The sequence below is a fragment of the Vulpes vulpes genome, chromosome 13 (genome assembly GCF_048418805.1).
Source record: "Vulpes vulpes isolate BD-2025 chromosome 13, VulVul3, whole genome shotgun sequence".
Lineage (NCBI taxonomy): Eukaryota > Metazoa > Chordata > Mammalia > Carnivora > Canidae > Vulpes > Vulpes vulpes.
In genome coordinates, this window is record NC_132792.1 from 129,455,099 (window position 1) to 129,469,215 (window position 14,117).

Here is a 14,117-nt window from a genome sequence, read left to right on the forward strand (position 1 = left end):
CCTCAGTGCAAGTGAAATAGGGACACATCTTCATATTTTAATCCTCTTAAAATGGATGTTTAGGTGAAGAGTGGTGTTTTTACTTACAATGAGTTTTTGGCACATCTCATACAATCAGTAACTTCCTGGGATGAAAGGGATCCAGTTGTGCTTCAGGGAGAGGACAGCCAGCCCGGAGTAGGACGGGAACTGGGCAGCCCGGGGACCCTGCCCCGGGCCATGGGGTTCGTTCTCCCGGTACAGGCTCAGCTCACCAGCTGTCTTCTCTGTGTCTTGCCTGTGGTCCCACGAGTGTCCTTGCTCGCTCGCTCGCCCACCCACATCTGCTGCAGCACCCACACCTCATTGCCAGCTCTCCTCCCTGCCTCTTGAGTCAGATTCTTGACAGAAGTGGGTTAGACTCTGAATTCTAGCCAGCCACATGGGTCACATGGCCTGTGTAGAATTCAGCAGACTTTGAAACTAGGTCTGTGGTGTGAGGCCAACCGATGAACCCAACTTCAGCGTTTAGAAAGCCTGGTGAGTAGAAGATGAAGGAGTAGCAACCCCAAAGCGGCTGTTGTCTGGGAATCAAGGCAGCCAAAGCTACACACCATTTCCCACTCCCTCACCTGGTGACCAGCTCACATAATTCAGGCTGGCTGGGGTCAGAAGCCTTCTCCCATGAAACCTGCCCCATGTCTCCAGCCCCTTGTGGGACTCTGCACCCCTGCACTGGCAGCTCCGCCTCCCCGCCTGGCCGTGGGGTACCACAACGCAGCCTTCCTGGGATGTGGCCGGAATCCTGTGGCAGATGTTCAGTCCCTCCCTAGTGGCTTGCAAAGTGCTGGGCACAGAAATAGGTGCAGGGTAGATATTTATTGACAAATCAAATTCCCCCTATAAGGCCAGGTTACAAAACAAATGTCTTCTCTTTATAGGTGTCCTATGTGCACCTAGTGGAGATGCGAGTCACTCCTGCTGCAATCTCAGATTCTCCAGGGCCTCTAATGGCCATGACCTTGGGTTGTTTTTTTTTTTATTCATGATAGACATAGAGAGAGGCAGAGAGGCAGAGACACAGGCAGAGGGAGATGCAGGCTCCATGCAGGGAGCCCGACGTGGGACTCGATCCCGGGACCCCAGGACCGTGCCCTGGGCCAAAGGCAGGCGCTAAACCGCTGAGCCATCCAGGGAACCCGACCTTGGGGTTTTGAACTCAAAGTCTACCCAGTGTTAACTGGCTGCTTGATGAGTTGGGGCCTCTTCCCCCCCCCCCCCCCCCCCAGGGCCTCTTTTACAGCCACTACGTTTAGAGAGAAGCTGACCTGGAAAGACCTGTCATCTTCCAGCCTGCCCCAAACCCTACAAACCGAGGTTTTGTGCCGTGACATCAGCAGCCATTCACAACTCCCAGCACCCTCTGCTGACAGGGGCCACTCCCTAGCGTCCCTCTGTCGCGTGCCTGTACTGCAGTGGCTGGCACAGCGCTGGGTGCTGGGTGCTAGGTGCCAGGAGCCCTGCACCCCGGGCTGCATCCCAGCCGCTTCCCACAGGCCCCTCACGGCCCGGCCCGGACTGCAGCTCCTCTGTGGCCCCGAGCAAACTGCATCGTGGATGGCAGCCCCCCAGCCCCTGGGTGCCCCTGTGCCCACCTGCAGGCCCCGAGGAGCCATCCTGCTCTCTGGGGTGTGCAGTTTCTCCCCAAGGCTGAATTAGCTTCACCTCCTGGACCACCCAGAGAGAGCCCAGGGTAAAGGCAGCATTTTCACCAAAGCGTTTATTGTGCAAAAGAGTAAGTAAGGCTTTAGCAAACCAGTATAAATTAAGACCAAGCAGAACAGAGAGGGTTATACATGAGACCTCCCACAGCAATGTTCTTGGTAGTCCACACAGGGTGTCCACAGGGGTGTGCGGGGCCGGGCCACCTGTGGAGGCCTCGTAGGGACAGGGAAGCTGGCCCTCCCTCCGGGTGCTTCGAACAGGTGCCTGGAGATCGGTGCCTGGAGATCGTGCCCTATTGCTCCCTTCCCTCGCCCCTACACTCTGTCTGCACTTCCTCTGCTCTTTGAGGCCAGTTTCTTCCCAGTTTGTGTCCCCCATGAGAGTGAGCCCCGTGAGGGCAAGCACCCTGGTTCATCGCGGGGTCCCCGGAGCACCTAGCCCCCAGGTGCTAAGCCCTGCAAGGGGGAACGGATGCCTGTCTGCCCCACACTCCAGCCCATGCTCCCCTTCACCAGCCCCTGAGCTGCACCTGCAGAGGCTCTCCTCCCCTCCCCACCTCTACGCAGGCCTGTCACCAGGAGGCACAACAGTCCCTTGGCCTTGATTACAAGTTCCCCTGAAATGAGGCAAACAGAAGCCAAATTTACAGCAGGAGAAAAGCCATTCAAATACTGACAGAACACTAAAAACTATTAGGCTACGTGCAAACACTGGGGGGTTCTCAGGGGACCTGACAAAACAGACTGAACACAGCTGTGAGAAGCGGGTGCCCATCTCCCAGGTAAGAGCCTGGGTCTACCCTTCCAGGGTAGGGGCCCGGCCACAGTCTCCATCAAACCCGAAGAGCCCAGAGTATCACAACTCTTCCTCGAGGACGGGCCATAAGCTTGGGGGAGCACTCCCCTACAGAGCCTGGGGACGATGGTTGAATTGGATATGACCGAATGTTACAGTGCAAAGCACCCAATTCATAAAGAGGGAATACTTTGGCGGTGGAGAAATACGAGTGAACCGGGTTATAAACGCTTTATCCTGTGTCTTTAACAATCTGGGCGTCTGCGGAGCTGGCCTGTGTTCGGTGGGAGGCCTGGAGCTGTTAGCGAGGAGGCAGGGCCTGCATGTGGAGGGCATCGTAGGTGTCCTTGGTGGCCGTGCTGAGCCCCTAGAAAGCAAGTCAGGAAAGAAAAGTGGGTCAGGAGCTCCGTGCGGGCACCGGCCTACCTAGAGGTCAAGTGGAACTGGACCAGTCCTCTCCTGGCGCTGGTGGGGCCGGCCCGGGGAACTGCAGGACAGAGGGTCTCCCCACTGCCGGTAGTGGCCCTGGAGCAAATCCCTCCCAGCTTCCCAAGTCCTGAGCCCTGCAGTGCATGGCCCCCAGAAGGGCTTCCCAACAGGATTGGGCCATCCCTGAACATGGAGCTGGAATCAAGGTTTGCTCCCCAGAGTTGGCCATCCCTGACACCCGGGCTAGGGAAGCCAGGACTTGTCACCAGGAGACGGTGGCTCCCTGACCCCAGCCTTCTCCCATCAGCCTCCTTCCCAGGCCACCCCACTACAGTTGCGTTCTTTGTCAGGGAGCAGGCAAGCTGGCCCCAATCCCACTGGAACACCTCTCCCTGGCCCAGAAGACAGATCAAAGCAGCCACACACAGAACATTCTGGGGGCCCTGTCTGACATCATTCTGGACTCAGGCAAGCTGGGCAGCCTGGCACTTTGGAGCCAGTCAAGCAAGCTGTGAAGAGCCCAAGGGAGCCAGAGGTAGCCAAGTAAGAACCCACTGGGGATTATATTTTAGAGAAGTAGGTTGGGTATTCTTGTTTTGCATAATGCTTCACACTGATTTGCATAAACCAGGCACCTGACTATAACAACATTTTCTTTTTAAAGTTATTCTCTCGATTTTTAAAAAAGATTTTATTTATTCATGAGAGACACAGAGAGAGGCAGAGACAAGCAGAGGGAGCAGCAGACTCCCTGTGGATACAGGACTTGATCCCCAGACCCCGGGATCACACCCTGAGCCAAACGCAGATGCTCAACCACTGAGCCACCCAGGCGTCCTCTTGATTTTTTTTTTCCTTCAACTTTCCCACCCATCCACCCATCTTCTTAGGTCTGAGGATACATGCAGAGTAAGGCTTCTTGCAAGGGCCCAGAGCAGCAGAGGAAGAGGCAGGAAATTGCTCGTGTGGGGTCCTTTGCCTACTTCATCCCTTTGGGCAAGACCACACGGCCTCTGGGAGTTGCTGCTTATCCGGGGCCATGCCTGGGGGCTCTCTCCCGGCTGGAGCCAGCTCGGTTGGAACCAAGTTGTGTCTCCAACAGCTGACTCCCAGCCATGCCCCCAGGACCTTACTGACAGAGGTGGCACTGGGACCCGACTTAGGGCCTGGGATCTGCCCTGCCCAGCCGATGGCATGAGCTGGGTGCCACCAGCAAGCAAAATGTGGAGTCTAGCCTTGCCCTTGATTAGAGGATTCCACCCAGGGAAGGAGCGCCCACAGCGCACACCAGAGGCACCGCAGCTTTTACCTGGTAAAGGCCATCATGCCCCTTCCCTCTCCGACGCTGGTTCTGTGGGAAGGAGACAAAAGGGCAGGAAGTCAGAGTCCTGCTCAAGGCCCTAGAAAGTCAGAGGGGACTGTCTCCCAGTTGTACCCCTGCCCCTGAAGAGAGGGGTCCTCGGGCCACTGGCCAGATCTTACTCTGCAGGTAAGGTGAGGACTGGCTTCGAGGGGGCCCAGGCTTGCTCTTCCCCATTCATGTCCCCAGAGCCCTAGAACCCAGGCTGCACGGGAGCTGGCCATGTTGCCTGCCACTTAGAATAAAGGGGCTTCCCTGCTGCTCCAGAATTCCTGGCTACTCATCAGTGTTCCCTGGGAATGACAACCATAGAGTGGTATGAGCCCTGGCTACAGGGTCCATTACATCTGGACTCCCCCATTCACTGGCCAAGTGACTTGGAGTAAGATATTTGCCCTCCTGTGCCTTGCAGGGCACACATTTCTCATTGGGTTCTTGTGAGGATTACATGAGACCACCAATCTCGTAAAGCACTGAGCAGGCCTGCTTTGGGGACACGAACTATGTGAGGGGCCCCAATTTCCAAATGGTGAGCCTGGCCCCAGAAGGGCTTCCCAACAGGATTGGGCCATCCCTGAACATGGAGCTGGAATCAAACTTTGCTCCCCAGAGTTGGCCATCCCTGATACCCGGGTTTCCACGAAGCCCCGCTCACCATTTGGAAATTCTTTTTTTTTTTTTTTTAAGATTTTTATTTATTAGACACAAGAGAGAGAGGCAGAGACACAGGCAGAGGGAGAAGCAGGCTCCATGCAGAGAGCCCGACGTGGGACTCGATCCCACGTGGGTCTCCAGGATCACACCCCAGGCTGCAGGCGGTGCCAAACCGCTTCGCCACTGGGGCTGCCCATGGAAATTCTTATCTTTTAGAAATAAGGGGCGCTGCATTATCATTTTATCCTGAGTCCCAAAGTCCTCAGCACTAAACACACCATGGCTCACATTAAGCCCTTGATGGCACCAATTATCAATGAATGGTGACAGATCTGACTGGCTTTCACAAAGCTTAGTCTTAGAATCTAGACTGGGTTCCTGAAAGAACACCAGCCTTTCCTGTCTTATGTGCTATCAAGGGGGTGAGAACTGGATTACCCCTCGCCCCTGGCAGCTACCACGGGGGCTTCCACAGGTGATACGAGAATGGCTGCGAAGGGCCGGGATGGAAGCCTGGAAGGGTTACCTAGAAGGTGATGAGGACTCCCTGGGAGCACCCCCACCCTGACCCATCCTTAGGAATCAGCACTCACCTCGCTTTTTATCCCAATCTCACTGTAGGCCTCTGCCATCTTGTCTTTCTGCAGTGCCTGGCAAAGGAGGGCATGGGACACTGATTAACGACTGCACAAAACAGTGGGCTTCCCTACAAGAGGAAGCCTCTCGACATCCCAGCTGGCAGGGAGCCCCCACACTCGAGGCTCCAGTCATTCCCACAAGCATCTCTGGCCATAGCCAGCTCCAACCTTACCCTTCTCAGCCCTTTGGACTCTTCTCTGAGCCGCCAGCCCTTTGCACCGAGCTGAGAAGCTCAGGTTAGGTTCAAAGATAAAATGTGGAATTCTAGCCAAAGAACACAAACGTGAACAAATGCGAGGGCTGGCCTGGAGTCCCCAGAACCATTTATTTGAGTAAGTTGTGTCTTTACATGGCCAAAGCCAGGGGTTGTGACTCCACCAATTGCAGGAAGGAAGGAGAGGCAGCTCTGTCTACAGGAGTGACCACCTGTGACAGTCCCCTTCGTGGCCAACCCAGATCAACAGCCTGAAAACCACAGTCAGGTCCGCACCGAGTGGTGAGGCTGACCTTCCGACAAGAGGTGGCACTCAGGAAGAGACTCGAGCCTCCAGAAGCAGGAGCCCCCCAGAGGGGCTTGCCACCCTGTCCTTGCCGGGCCTGACCTTGCTGTTCCCCAGGCCCATCTCCAGGGAAGCCCAACAGCAGACTCAGGGACGGGGGAGGGAAGGCAAGTGAAGGGGTTGTCCCCCAAACAACCGGCTGCTGCAGCCAGCAGGCAGGGAGGTCAAGGTCAGGCAGGGAGGTCAAGATCCAGTGAGGCAGACACAAGGCAGGGAGCACTATTCCCAGAGCCCTCCGCCCACCTCCCTCCTGCACTCACATTGTACACGACCTCCTGAGGGTTCCTCTTCCTCTGCCGGGGAAAAACAAGGAGGAGGTTAGAGGCGGAGAAACCAGGAGCCAGGCCCGGAAAGTTGTAAAAGCGTCCATGAACCCCCCACCCCGGGCCACCTGCTCCGCCGCCCTCCCTGCTCTCCCCATCACCTGTGCCCCCTCTGCTCTCCCTGCCCTCCACACCCGTGCCCCACCCCCGCCCTGCTCTCCCACACACCCATGCCCCTCCACCCCCTGTGGCCCTGCCCCCATCCACACCCGTGCCCCCCCTCCACCTCTGCACCTGTACCACCCCCAACCCCGGCCCTCGCAGCTCTGCTGCAGCCCCTGCTTCCTAGTGCACACTTGCACACACCCTTGCACACTGGCTTCACCTCCCCACATGGCCTCCCCAGTCCAGCTTTGCCCAGGGCAAGTCTTGGGGTATCTGCAGGTGGCAGTCTGTGTGTCCCCTTGCAGTTACAGTGCCACAGGTGTCATAAACTTACAGGTGGGGTTTCTGGCTGAAAATGAAAAGTCTTGGGCCAACCAGTGCCCAGCAAGCCCTACTGACCCCCATTACCCACCTCTTTTCACCCCCTCCCCATCCAGGGTTCAGGGTCCAGATAAGAGGAGGAGAGAAGAGCTGATGCGGAGGGCAGAGGCTGAGGAAACTGCCAGCGTCTCCTCCTGCCCAGCACCCGGCTCAGACGTGTGACCAGGAACATCAGGGGCTGCTGGGCATCGTCGGGCAGCACTGCCCTAAAGCCCGGGCAGCCTGGGCCTTTGGGCTGAACCCTGCCTTTTTTTTGTTTTTTAAGATTTTATTTATTTATTTGAGAGAGAGAGAGAGAGAGCACGGGCAGGGGGAGGGGCAGAAGGAGAAGCTGGCTCCCCGCTGAGCAGGGAGCCCAATGCGAGACTGGATCCCAGGACCCCGACATCATGACCTGAGCTGAAAGCAGACGCTTAAGTGACTGAGCCACCCAGCGCCCCTGGACCTGGCCTAGAGGACCCTGCCTGGCCTCCTGCAGCCTCCCCTCCCACGGCTGGGAGCCTGGAGCGGGAGCGCGCTCCAAGGGGGACCTGGGACCCGTGCAGTGGCCCGGGGCCCTTCCTGTATGGACCTCTTCACCAGATCGGTCCGGGGGGAGCCCCCCGGGTGTGCATCCCAGGTGGCCAAGCAGTTTACCGGGAGGGGGTGGAGCCTGGAGCCGAGCGCCGGGGCGCATTCCGGTATGGGGCGCCCCCCGCGGACCAATGGAGCCCTTGGGGAGGCCCCGGGCCGCGGGCCCCCGCGTTGGGATGGAGCTGCCCTGGGGGCCCCCGTGTCCCGCTGCGCACCCCCGCGCTCGCGCAGGCCCCGGAGGGATCCGCACCTGCTTTCCTCCCATCTCCGGGTCCAGGCCGCGTCTCTTATCCAAAGCCTCGTACTCCTCTCTTCCTCGCAGATTGAGCTCCTGCAGGAGGCGGGAAGACCGTCGGGGGCGCTGGGCCCTCCGGCCTGGACCCCGTGGGGCGCCCAGGGGAGCCGCGGGCCCGGCGGAGCGGAGCCCCGTCCGCTCGGGGAGCCTCCCGGGGACAGGGCGGGTGAGCCCAGGGGCCGGGCCAGCGCGGGGAGCCTGAGCCCCGCCCCCGCCCGCCGGGCCCCCCCGCCCCCCTCCCGCCCCCCCGCCGCCCCGCGGGGCACACTTACGTGGTAGAGCTGGTTGGGGCCCTGCTGGTGCTCGGGGGTGGCCGCGCTCCGGCCGAACTGGAAGAGAGGGCGGAGGGCTGAGAGGCCCCCCCGCCCCCGCCCCCGCCCCCGCCCCCCCCGCGGGGTCCCAGCCCCCCCCCGTGCCCCCCCGCCCCCCCGCGGGGTCCCAGCCCCCCCCGTGCCCCCCGCCCCCCCCGCGGGGTCCCAGCCCCCCTTGCCCCCCGCCCGCGGCACCGCGTCCCTGCACACCCCGCCGCGCTCTGGGGCTGTTCTCCCCAGCGTCGGAAACCCCCTAGGGATCCCCAGGACTCATGCTTGAAAAAAGAAAGTGGGTGAGACTGCTTCACAGTCTTTTGCCAAAGTCTACAGGCCAAAAGAGCAATGGCTTGGGGGACAGAAGGGATAACCGGGCGGGAGAGGCCTTGCACCCTCCGTGGCTCCAAGGCCACCCCCAGCCGCAGCCCCTCCAAGAAACCCGGGCTCCCGCCTGCCCTCAGGGGCCCTGATAGGGAACCCGAGTTTCCAGAGACAGGCTGGGTGGGCCTCCATCTGGGAAGACACCCTGCATTCCCCCCTCCTGCTCTTAGTTGCCTGAAGCCTAAGCCCTCTCCTGCCAGCAGTAGCCGCCCCCCCCCCGCCCCCCCCCCCCCCCCCCCCCCCCCCCCCCCCGCCAGGGGGGATGCTTTGACCGTTGCTCAGGAAGACACCCAGCATCAGGCTCTGCCTCCCAGCCGTAGGGCTGGGACACCAGCCCACCCATGCTGCGTGCTTGGCAGGTCCCTGGAGCCAGTGGATGCCATGCTCCAGGCACTACCTGAGCTGCAGACTTTCCAAGACTAAGGCCCTTCTGAACACCCACCAAGTAGGGGAGCCCACGCCTTCTCCCCAAAGCCCCCAGTACTTACCTTTGCTCTCAGGAACAGAGCAGTGATAATGACACCATAGATGAAGAGGACTCCATCCAGCAGGTAGCACAATTTGGGATCCAGCAGGCCTAAGCTCTGAGCCCCTGTGCCAAGAGATAAAACTGATCAGCCAGGCCCAGGGTGACAGGATACGTCCCCACCATCCCAAGGCGACCCTGTGACTGACAAGGAAACCATGACAAGGGGGCCTGGACCCATTCCCCACACCCTATCTGACCGCAACTTCCCTCCCATATCCTTGGACCAGCTCTGGGGAAAACCTGGCCTCCCCAATAGCCAGACATGACTCTGGGTGGGACCCCAGATCCTGGGAAGACCAGAAGGAAGCAGAAACTAGGTGTCCAGTGGACACCACTGGAGCCCAGCTGCATGTAAACTCCCATAGGAACCACGCACCCTGGAAACCTCTGTAATAAAATGCCTGTGTCTGGATGAATGGCACCCCCTGAATTAGGGTATGAGGCTCCCTAAGGCCTATTCACAGGGAGAGAACAAAATTGATATTTGAATGAGATTGTTAATTAGGACTGTGAGAATCTGGGTCAGTTCTCCCTTCCTGGGGCACCTGGGTGGCTCAGTGGTTGAGCATCTGCCTTTGGCTCAGGTTGTGATCCCCGAATCCTGGCATCAAATCCCCCTCATCAGGCTCCCCCCAGGAATCCTGCTTCTCCCTCTGCCTATATCTCCACCTCTGTGTGTGTCTCTCATGAATAAATAAATAAAATATTAAAAACACACACACACACACACAACTCTCCCTTCCTGACTCCCAGTCTCCTTGGTGCCAGGCACTGAGCAGGGTCTCCCACTTGGGGCTGGCACTGAGCCCCAAGGAGTCTCATGAGCAATAGACAAAAGTCCATTCAGTGAGCCCCTCCCAGCCTGAACCCGGCAATTCCCCTGCTCACCCCTCCCTGCTCCATGGCCTCAGTTTCATCTGTGCTTGTCCCCTTGCCCTTCCCCCCCACCCCTACTTACAATTGGGGGAACACACCTTGCCCTTCCCCTACACACTTAGAATTCCCGGGACACACCTTGCTCTTCCAGACTCTGTTCCCTCTACATTGTTTTCTCTCCCTTTCTCTCCCTGCAACCCTGCCACCTGGTAAAATCTGATGCTTCCTACAAAACATAGCTCAGAAATCTGTCTAGCCTGTCCCATCCCAAGCTGCAGATGAATCCCTAGTCCTCACTGCCATATTAACCTTTGTCAAACTAGCAATGCACGTGTAGCTGGCATTTTAGTGCAATGGCATTGGGGGTCTAGTAGCTTTCCTGGTTAAATAAAAGCATTTTTATTTGTAAAGCTCACTGCACCGTGGGTGAGAAGACACGGATTTTAGATGGTTACTTCCTGCCAGGTGTGCGCTCAGCCTGCAGATGGCCTGCCCCTGCCTCCCGCCGGGCCCGCTAAGGCGGCGCGGGCCCGCAGCGGCTGCTTCTCCCAAGGCCACGGCGCCCTCTGGTGGCCGCCTGCAGCGCTGCGCTGCCCGGGCCGTGGGAGGGCAGCCGGGCACCTGAGCATGTCTTAACCTACCCCCCGGGTTCACCTGGGGCAAGCTTTCCACCCTCTTTCAGCTGCCTCTTTGGCTAAAGAGGGTGAAAACGAACATTTCTTCAGTGTTTACTACGTGCCGGACACTTTAATGGGAAAACGAATCCGATCCTCCGGACGCCAGCACCAAAGCCAGCCAGCACCAAGGCCAGCCAGCAGCCGGCCCACAGCGAGAGGCTGTCCCAGGACTGCGGCGGGCAGGGGCAGGGGCAGGGGCAGGGCGCCTCGGCTCTTGGCTCCCCGCCCGGCCCAGCTCTGCCCAGGAGCCCCGCGCTGTGTGAGCACTGGGTTCCAACTCTAACGTCCCCGAATCCCCATCCAAACGTGTGACTCCCACCCTGATTCAGGACCCCTCTGTGCCTCAGGCAGCTGATCTCCTGGTAAACTTAGGAAGGCCCCTGCTCAGAAACCCGTGATGACAGTCACTCGGAGCAAATCCAAGCTCCTCATCAGGCTGTACCCAGTGTCCCCAGCCCCCCGGCCCAGGCCTGGCTCCCCCAAGCCTGCCGCCCACTGCCTCTCCTGCTCCTGCAGAGGATGCGCTGCCCTTCCTTGAATTCACCAGTACTTTCCTAGCCACCTTGAGCTTGTTCCTCGTCCCCCCTGCTGGTGCTAGCACACCCCTCCACTCAGCAGGAAATGAGACTCCTGTCCTCCACCTTCACCCCTAGTTCCAGTGGCTGGTTCTGCCCCGATACAGGTGCAAGAGCCTGCCTCCCACAGAGCACCCCCACACGATATGTCAGGTTCTGAGACTGCCCTCCACATAGGCCCTAAACGGCTGCAGTTTGGCCTCCTCCTTCATCCTCAACAACAGAGCCCCGGGGTGCACGGGAGACACTCATTAGATGCTGTGCGATTTTTCAGGGAAGATGCTGGGGCCTGACCCAAAGTTGGCCTGCCCTCTGGCCCTGAGGCAGGGCCACCTGCCCCCACTGAGCACAGGTAGGGTCTGAAGCCCTCTGGGAGGTGAGCCACCTCCCAGCAAAGGCCACCAACACCGGGGTGATTTTTTTTCTTTTAGGACTGGAGAAGAGGTGTCAGCGGAGATTTATTGGGGTGGTTGAGATTCAGAAAAAGGGCTGGAAGAAAATCGCTCAGCTGCCTGTCACATAAAATGAGGACAGAAAAATTACTGGACAGTAAATTTAGAACAAATGAGAAGAAATATTTCTTCATGTTGCACACAGCCCGCACAGCGGGGGAGGGGAACTGGTTGCCTCCCCCAGAGATAAGTAACCGGGACAGGTTTTCTCTCGCTCTTTTTAAAGAGCAGCATGATTTTATGGCCCATGACAAGTATGCTGTGTGTGGTTTGACCAAGGCGAGCAGATTAACCGCAGCACGTTTCCCAGGGTGGGGATCGCCCCTCCGCCCAGGCCAGCTGTGCTTGTGCTGGGAGTGCCGGGCTCAAGGAGGGTGGTGAGAGCACCGAGTGTTCCACAAAGGGACCCAGGGCTTAATTCAATTACAAAACTGATCCATTTTTCTTGGGCACCTGCTTAATGCCAGGGAATGTCGAAACAGAAGGAGCCCCCGATTGGGTGTCAGGTGGATTCTCTAGTCCTTCGCTTGCCACTAAGGAGCCGTGTGGTCTTGGACAAGTGACCTCACCTCTCTGGACCTCAGTGTCTTCATCTGTGAAATGGCTGGTAAACGTATCTACCCTAAGGGTGTGGTGAAAATAAAACGAGGGACTCCTGGGTGGCTCAGTAGTTGAGCATCTGCCTTGGGCTCAGGGCATGACCCCTGATCCAAGCAGGCTCCTACACAGAGAGCCTGCTTCTCCCTCTGCCTATGTCTCTGCCTCTCTCTGTTCTCTCATTAATAAATAAATAAAATCTTAAAAAAAAAAAAGAAAACTAAAAGATGTATTGGTAGATGTTTTTGTATATCTCCCATAAGGACAATGATGTCTAACGTGTGGGTCAGGCCTTCCGAGTCCCTGCCCTCGTGGGGCTTATGGCTCTAGCTTCCACAGCGGGAAGGGCTTCCCTCGGATAGCAGGCAGTTTTCCAGGATGCCAACTCAAAGGCATGAGGCAGAGACACTCGCTTCCTGGTTCCGGCTCCTTCCCTGCACCCTCATCCCCAAGGCAGACACCTCTTTGCCTCCTTCCCTGATCCACTTTCACACCTTGTTCATTTAACATGCTGACGGGGGCTGCTTTCCTATAGGACTGGGACTATTTTCTCCGACAGTTCTCCTGCTCTGCCCCAGATCCACAGCACCCAAGAGAACTCAGTGTCTGAGCAAATGCAGAAGCTGATTGAGATTCTCGCACAGACTCTCTGTCTGGCTGCGCCCCCCTCCCCACCCCGGATTCTCACTGACTAGGTCTGCGGTACAGCCTGGGCCTGAGCCTGGGCCAGGGCACAGCCAGGGTCGCCCCTCACACGGTGCAGCCGTTCCCACACATATCCTACAGTCAGGGCACATTTCACAGGCAGAGCGGGGGATGGCATGAAGGCCTCAGTGTTCCTTATACACTGATTTGTGTACTTCCGCACTGTGTGTGCCCGACTCCTTGAACCTCTGTGCCCTTGTCTGCAAAATGGAGCTAACATGACAGTGTGTCTCATTAGGTAGCAGTGAGGATTATTTATTGCAGGTGTCAGACCCGACATGTAATAAGCGCTCCATGTGTCAGCTTATTGGGGCTTTTTGCCCCCAAATCACCACTAACACTTTTTTTTTTTTGAGGAAGAAAAGGTCAAATTGTATCAAGAACTTTTAAACTGGATAGGACAAGAGAGCGTCTAACTTCTGGGTGTTGACACCGCACAGCTAACCAGATGCTGTCGTCACCATTAAACCAGCGGGCATTTGATGAGGGGGATGCATTCTGAGCAGTCACATGATTTCCCATTTAGAAAATGCTGCCTTCATATCAGAGAAGTTGTGTCAAGGAGAACAAAGACACCCTCACAATAGCTTCCTGGTGCCGGCCTAGACATGACAGTGGCCAGGTGAAAGGGGACAAGCCCCATGCTTCCAGATCTGGGCTGCAGGATGAGAGCTGGAGGTGGGATCTGATCCCATGAGCCTTTTTCCATCCAACCTGAACATCCACAGGCCATGCTCTGGCCCCCTGCAAGAGGCATACTCAGCAAATCTGGTAAATAAGGGGACTTGGTCCCAATCCTACTCCCACACCACCTTACCCAGGTCTAACAGGTGACCCCACTGTGCCAGCCCCTTGCATCCGGATGGACATGTGGCAAATATGGAAACTGAAGGCCAGCTGGGCTGGAGCACATCCAGGTGTCACAGGGTTGGGGACGTAGGCAGGGGTTCCCAGATGACCAGGCCTTATACATGGCAGCCAGGCTGAGACAGAGATACTTTAGGTGATTCCAGTTATTCCAGGGCAAGTCACAACCCTGATGACACCTTGCAGAAAAGCCAGATGAAGCATGGGAAGAGCTGGCCTTGCTCACCTAGTACCAGGGGTGCTGGGATCAGGATTGGAACCCTGCGGGGTGAGAGGAGGAGCCTGGCCACAGCCTGCCCTTGTCCACAGCCCGGGGTCAGTGCCCAGCATGC

General features: G+C 57.7%; 1 protein-coding gene across 1 annotated transcript in view; it reads right to left on the reverse strand.

The window, feature by feature from the left end:
- Nucleotides 1–1,744: 1,744 nt before the first annotated feature.
- The window catches only part of CD247 (CD247 molecule), a 74,124-nt gene continuing 61,751 nt past the window's right edge, over nt 1,745–14,117 (reverse strand). The window contains exons 2-8 of the mRNA XM_072732920.1: nt 8,996–9,099; nt 8,091–8,147; nt 7,774–7,854; nt 6,402–6,434; nt 5,536–5,592; nt 4,238–4,279; nt 1,745–2,866 (exon numbers count right to left, since the gene is read on the reverse strand). Of these exons, the coding sequence (XP_072589021.1) occupies nt 2,801–2,866; nt 4,238–4,279; nt 5,536–5,592; nt 6,402–6,434; nt 7,774–7,854; nt 8,091–8,147; nt 8,996–9,099 (440 nt within the window). The 3' untranslated portion in view covers nt 1,745–2,800. The remainder of the gene's footprint in view (nt 2,867–4,237; nt 4,280–5,535; nt 5,593–6,401; nt 6,435–7,773; nt 7,855–8,090; nt 8,148–8,995; nt 9,100–14,117) is intronic.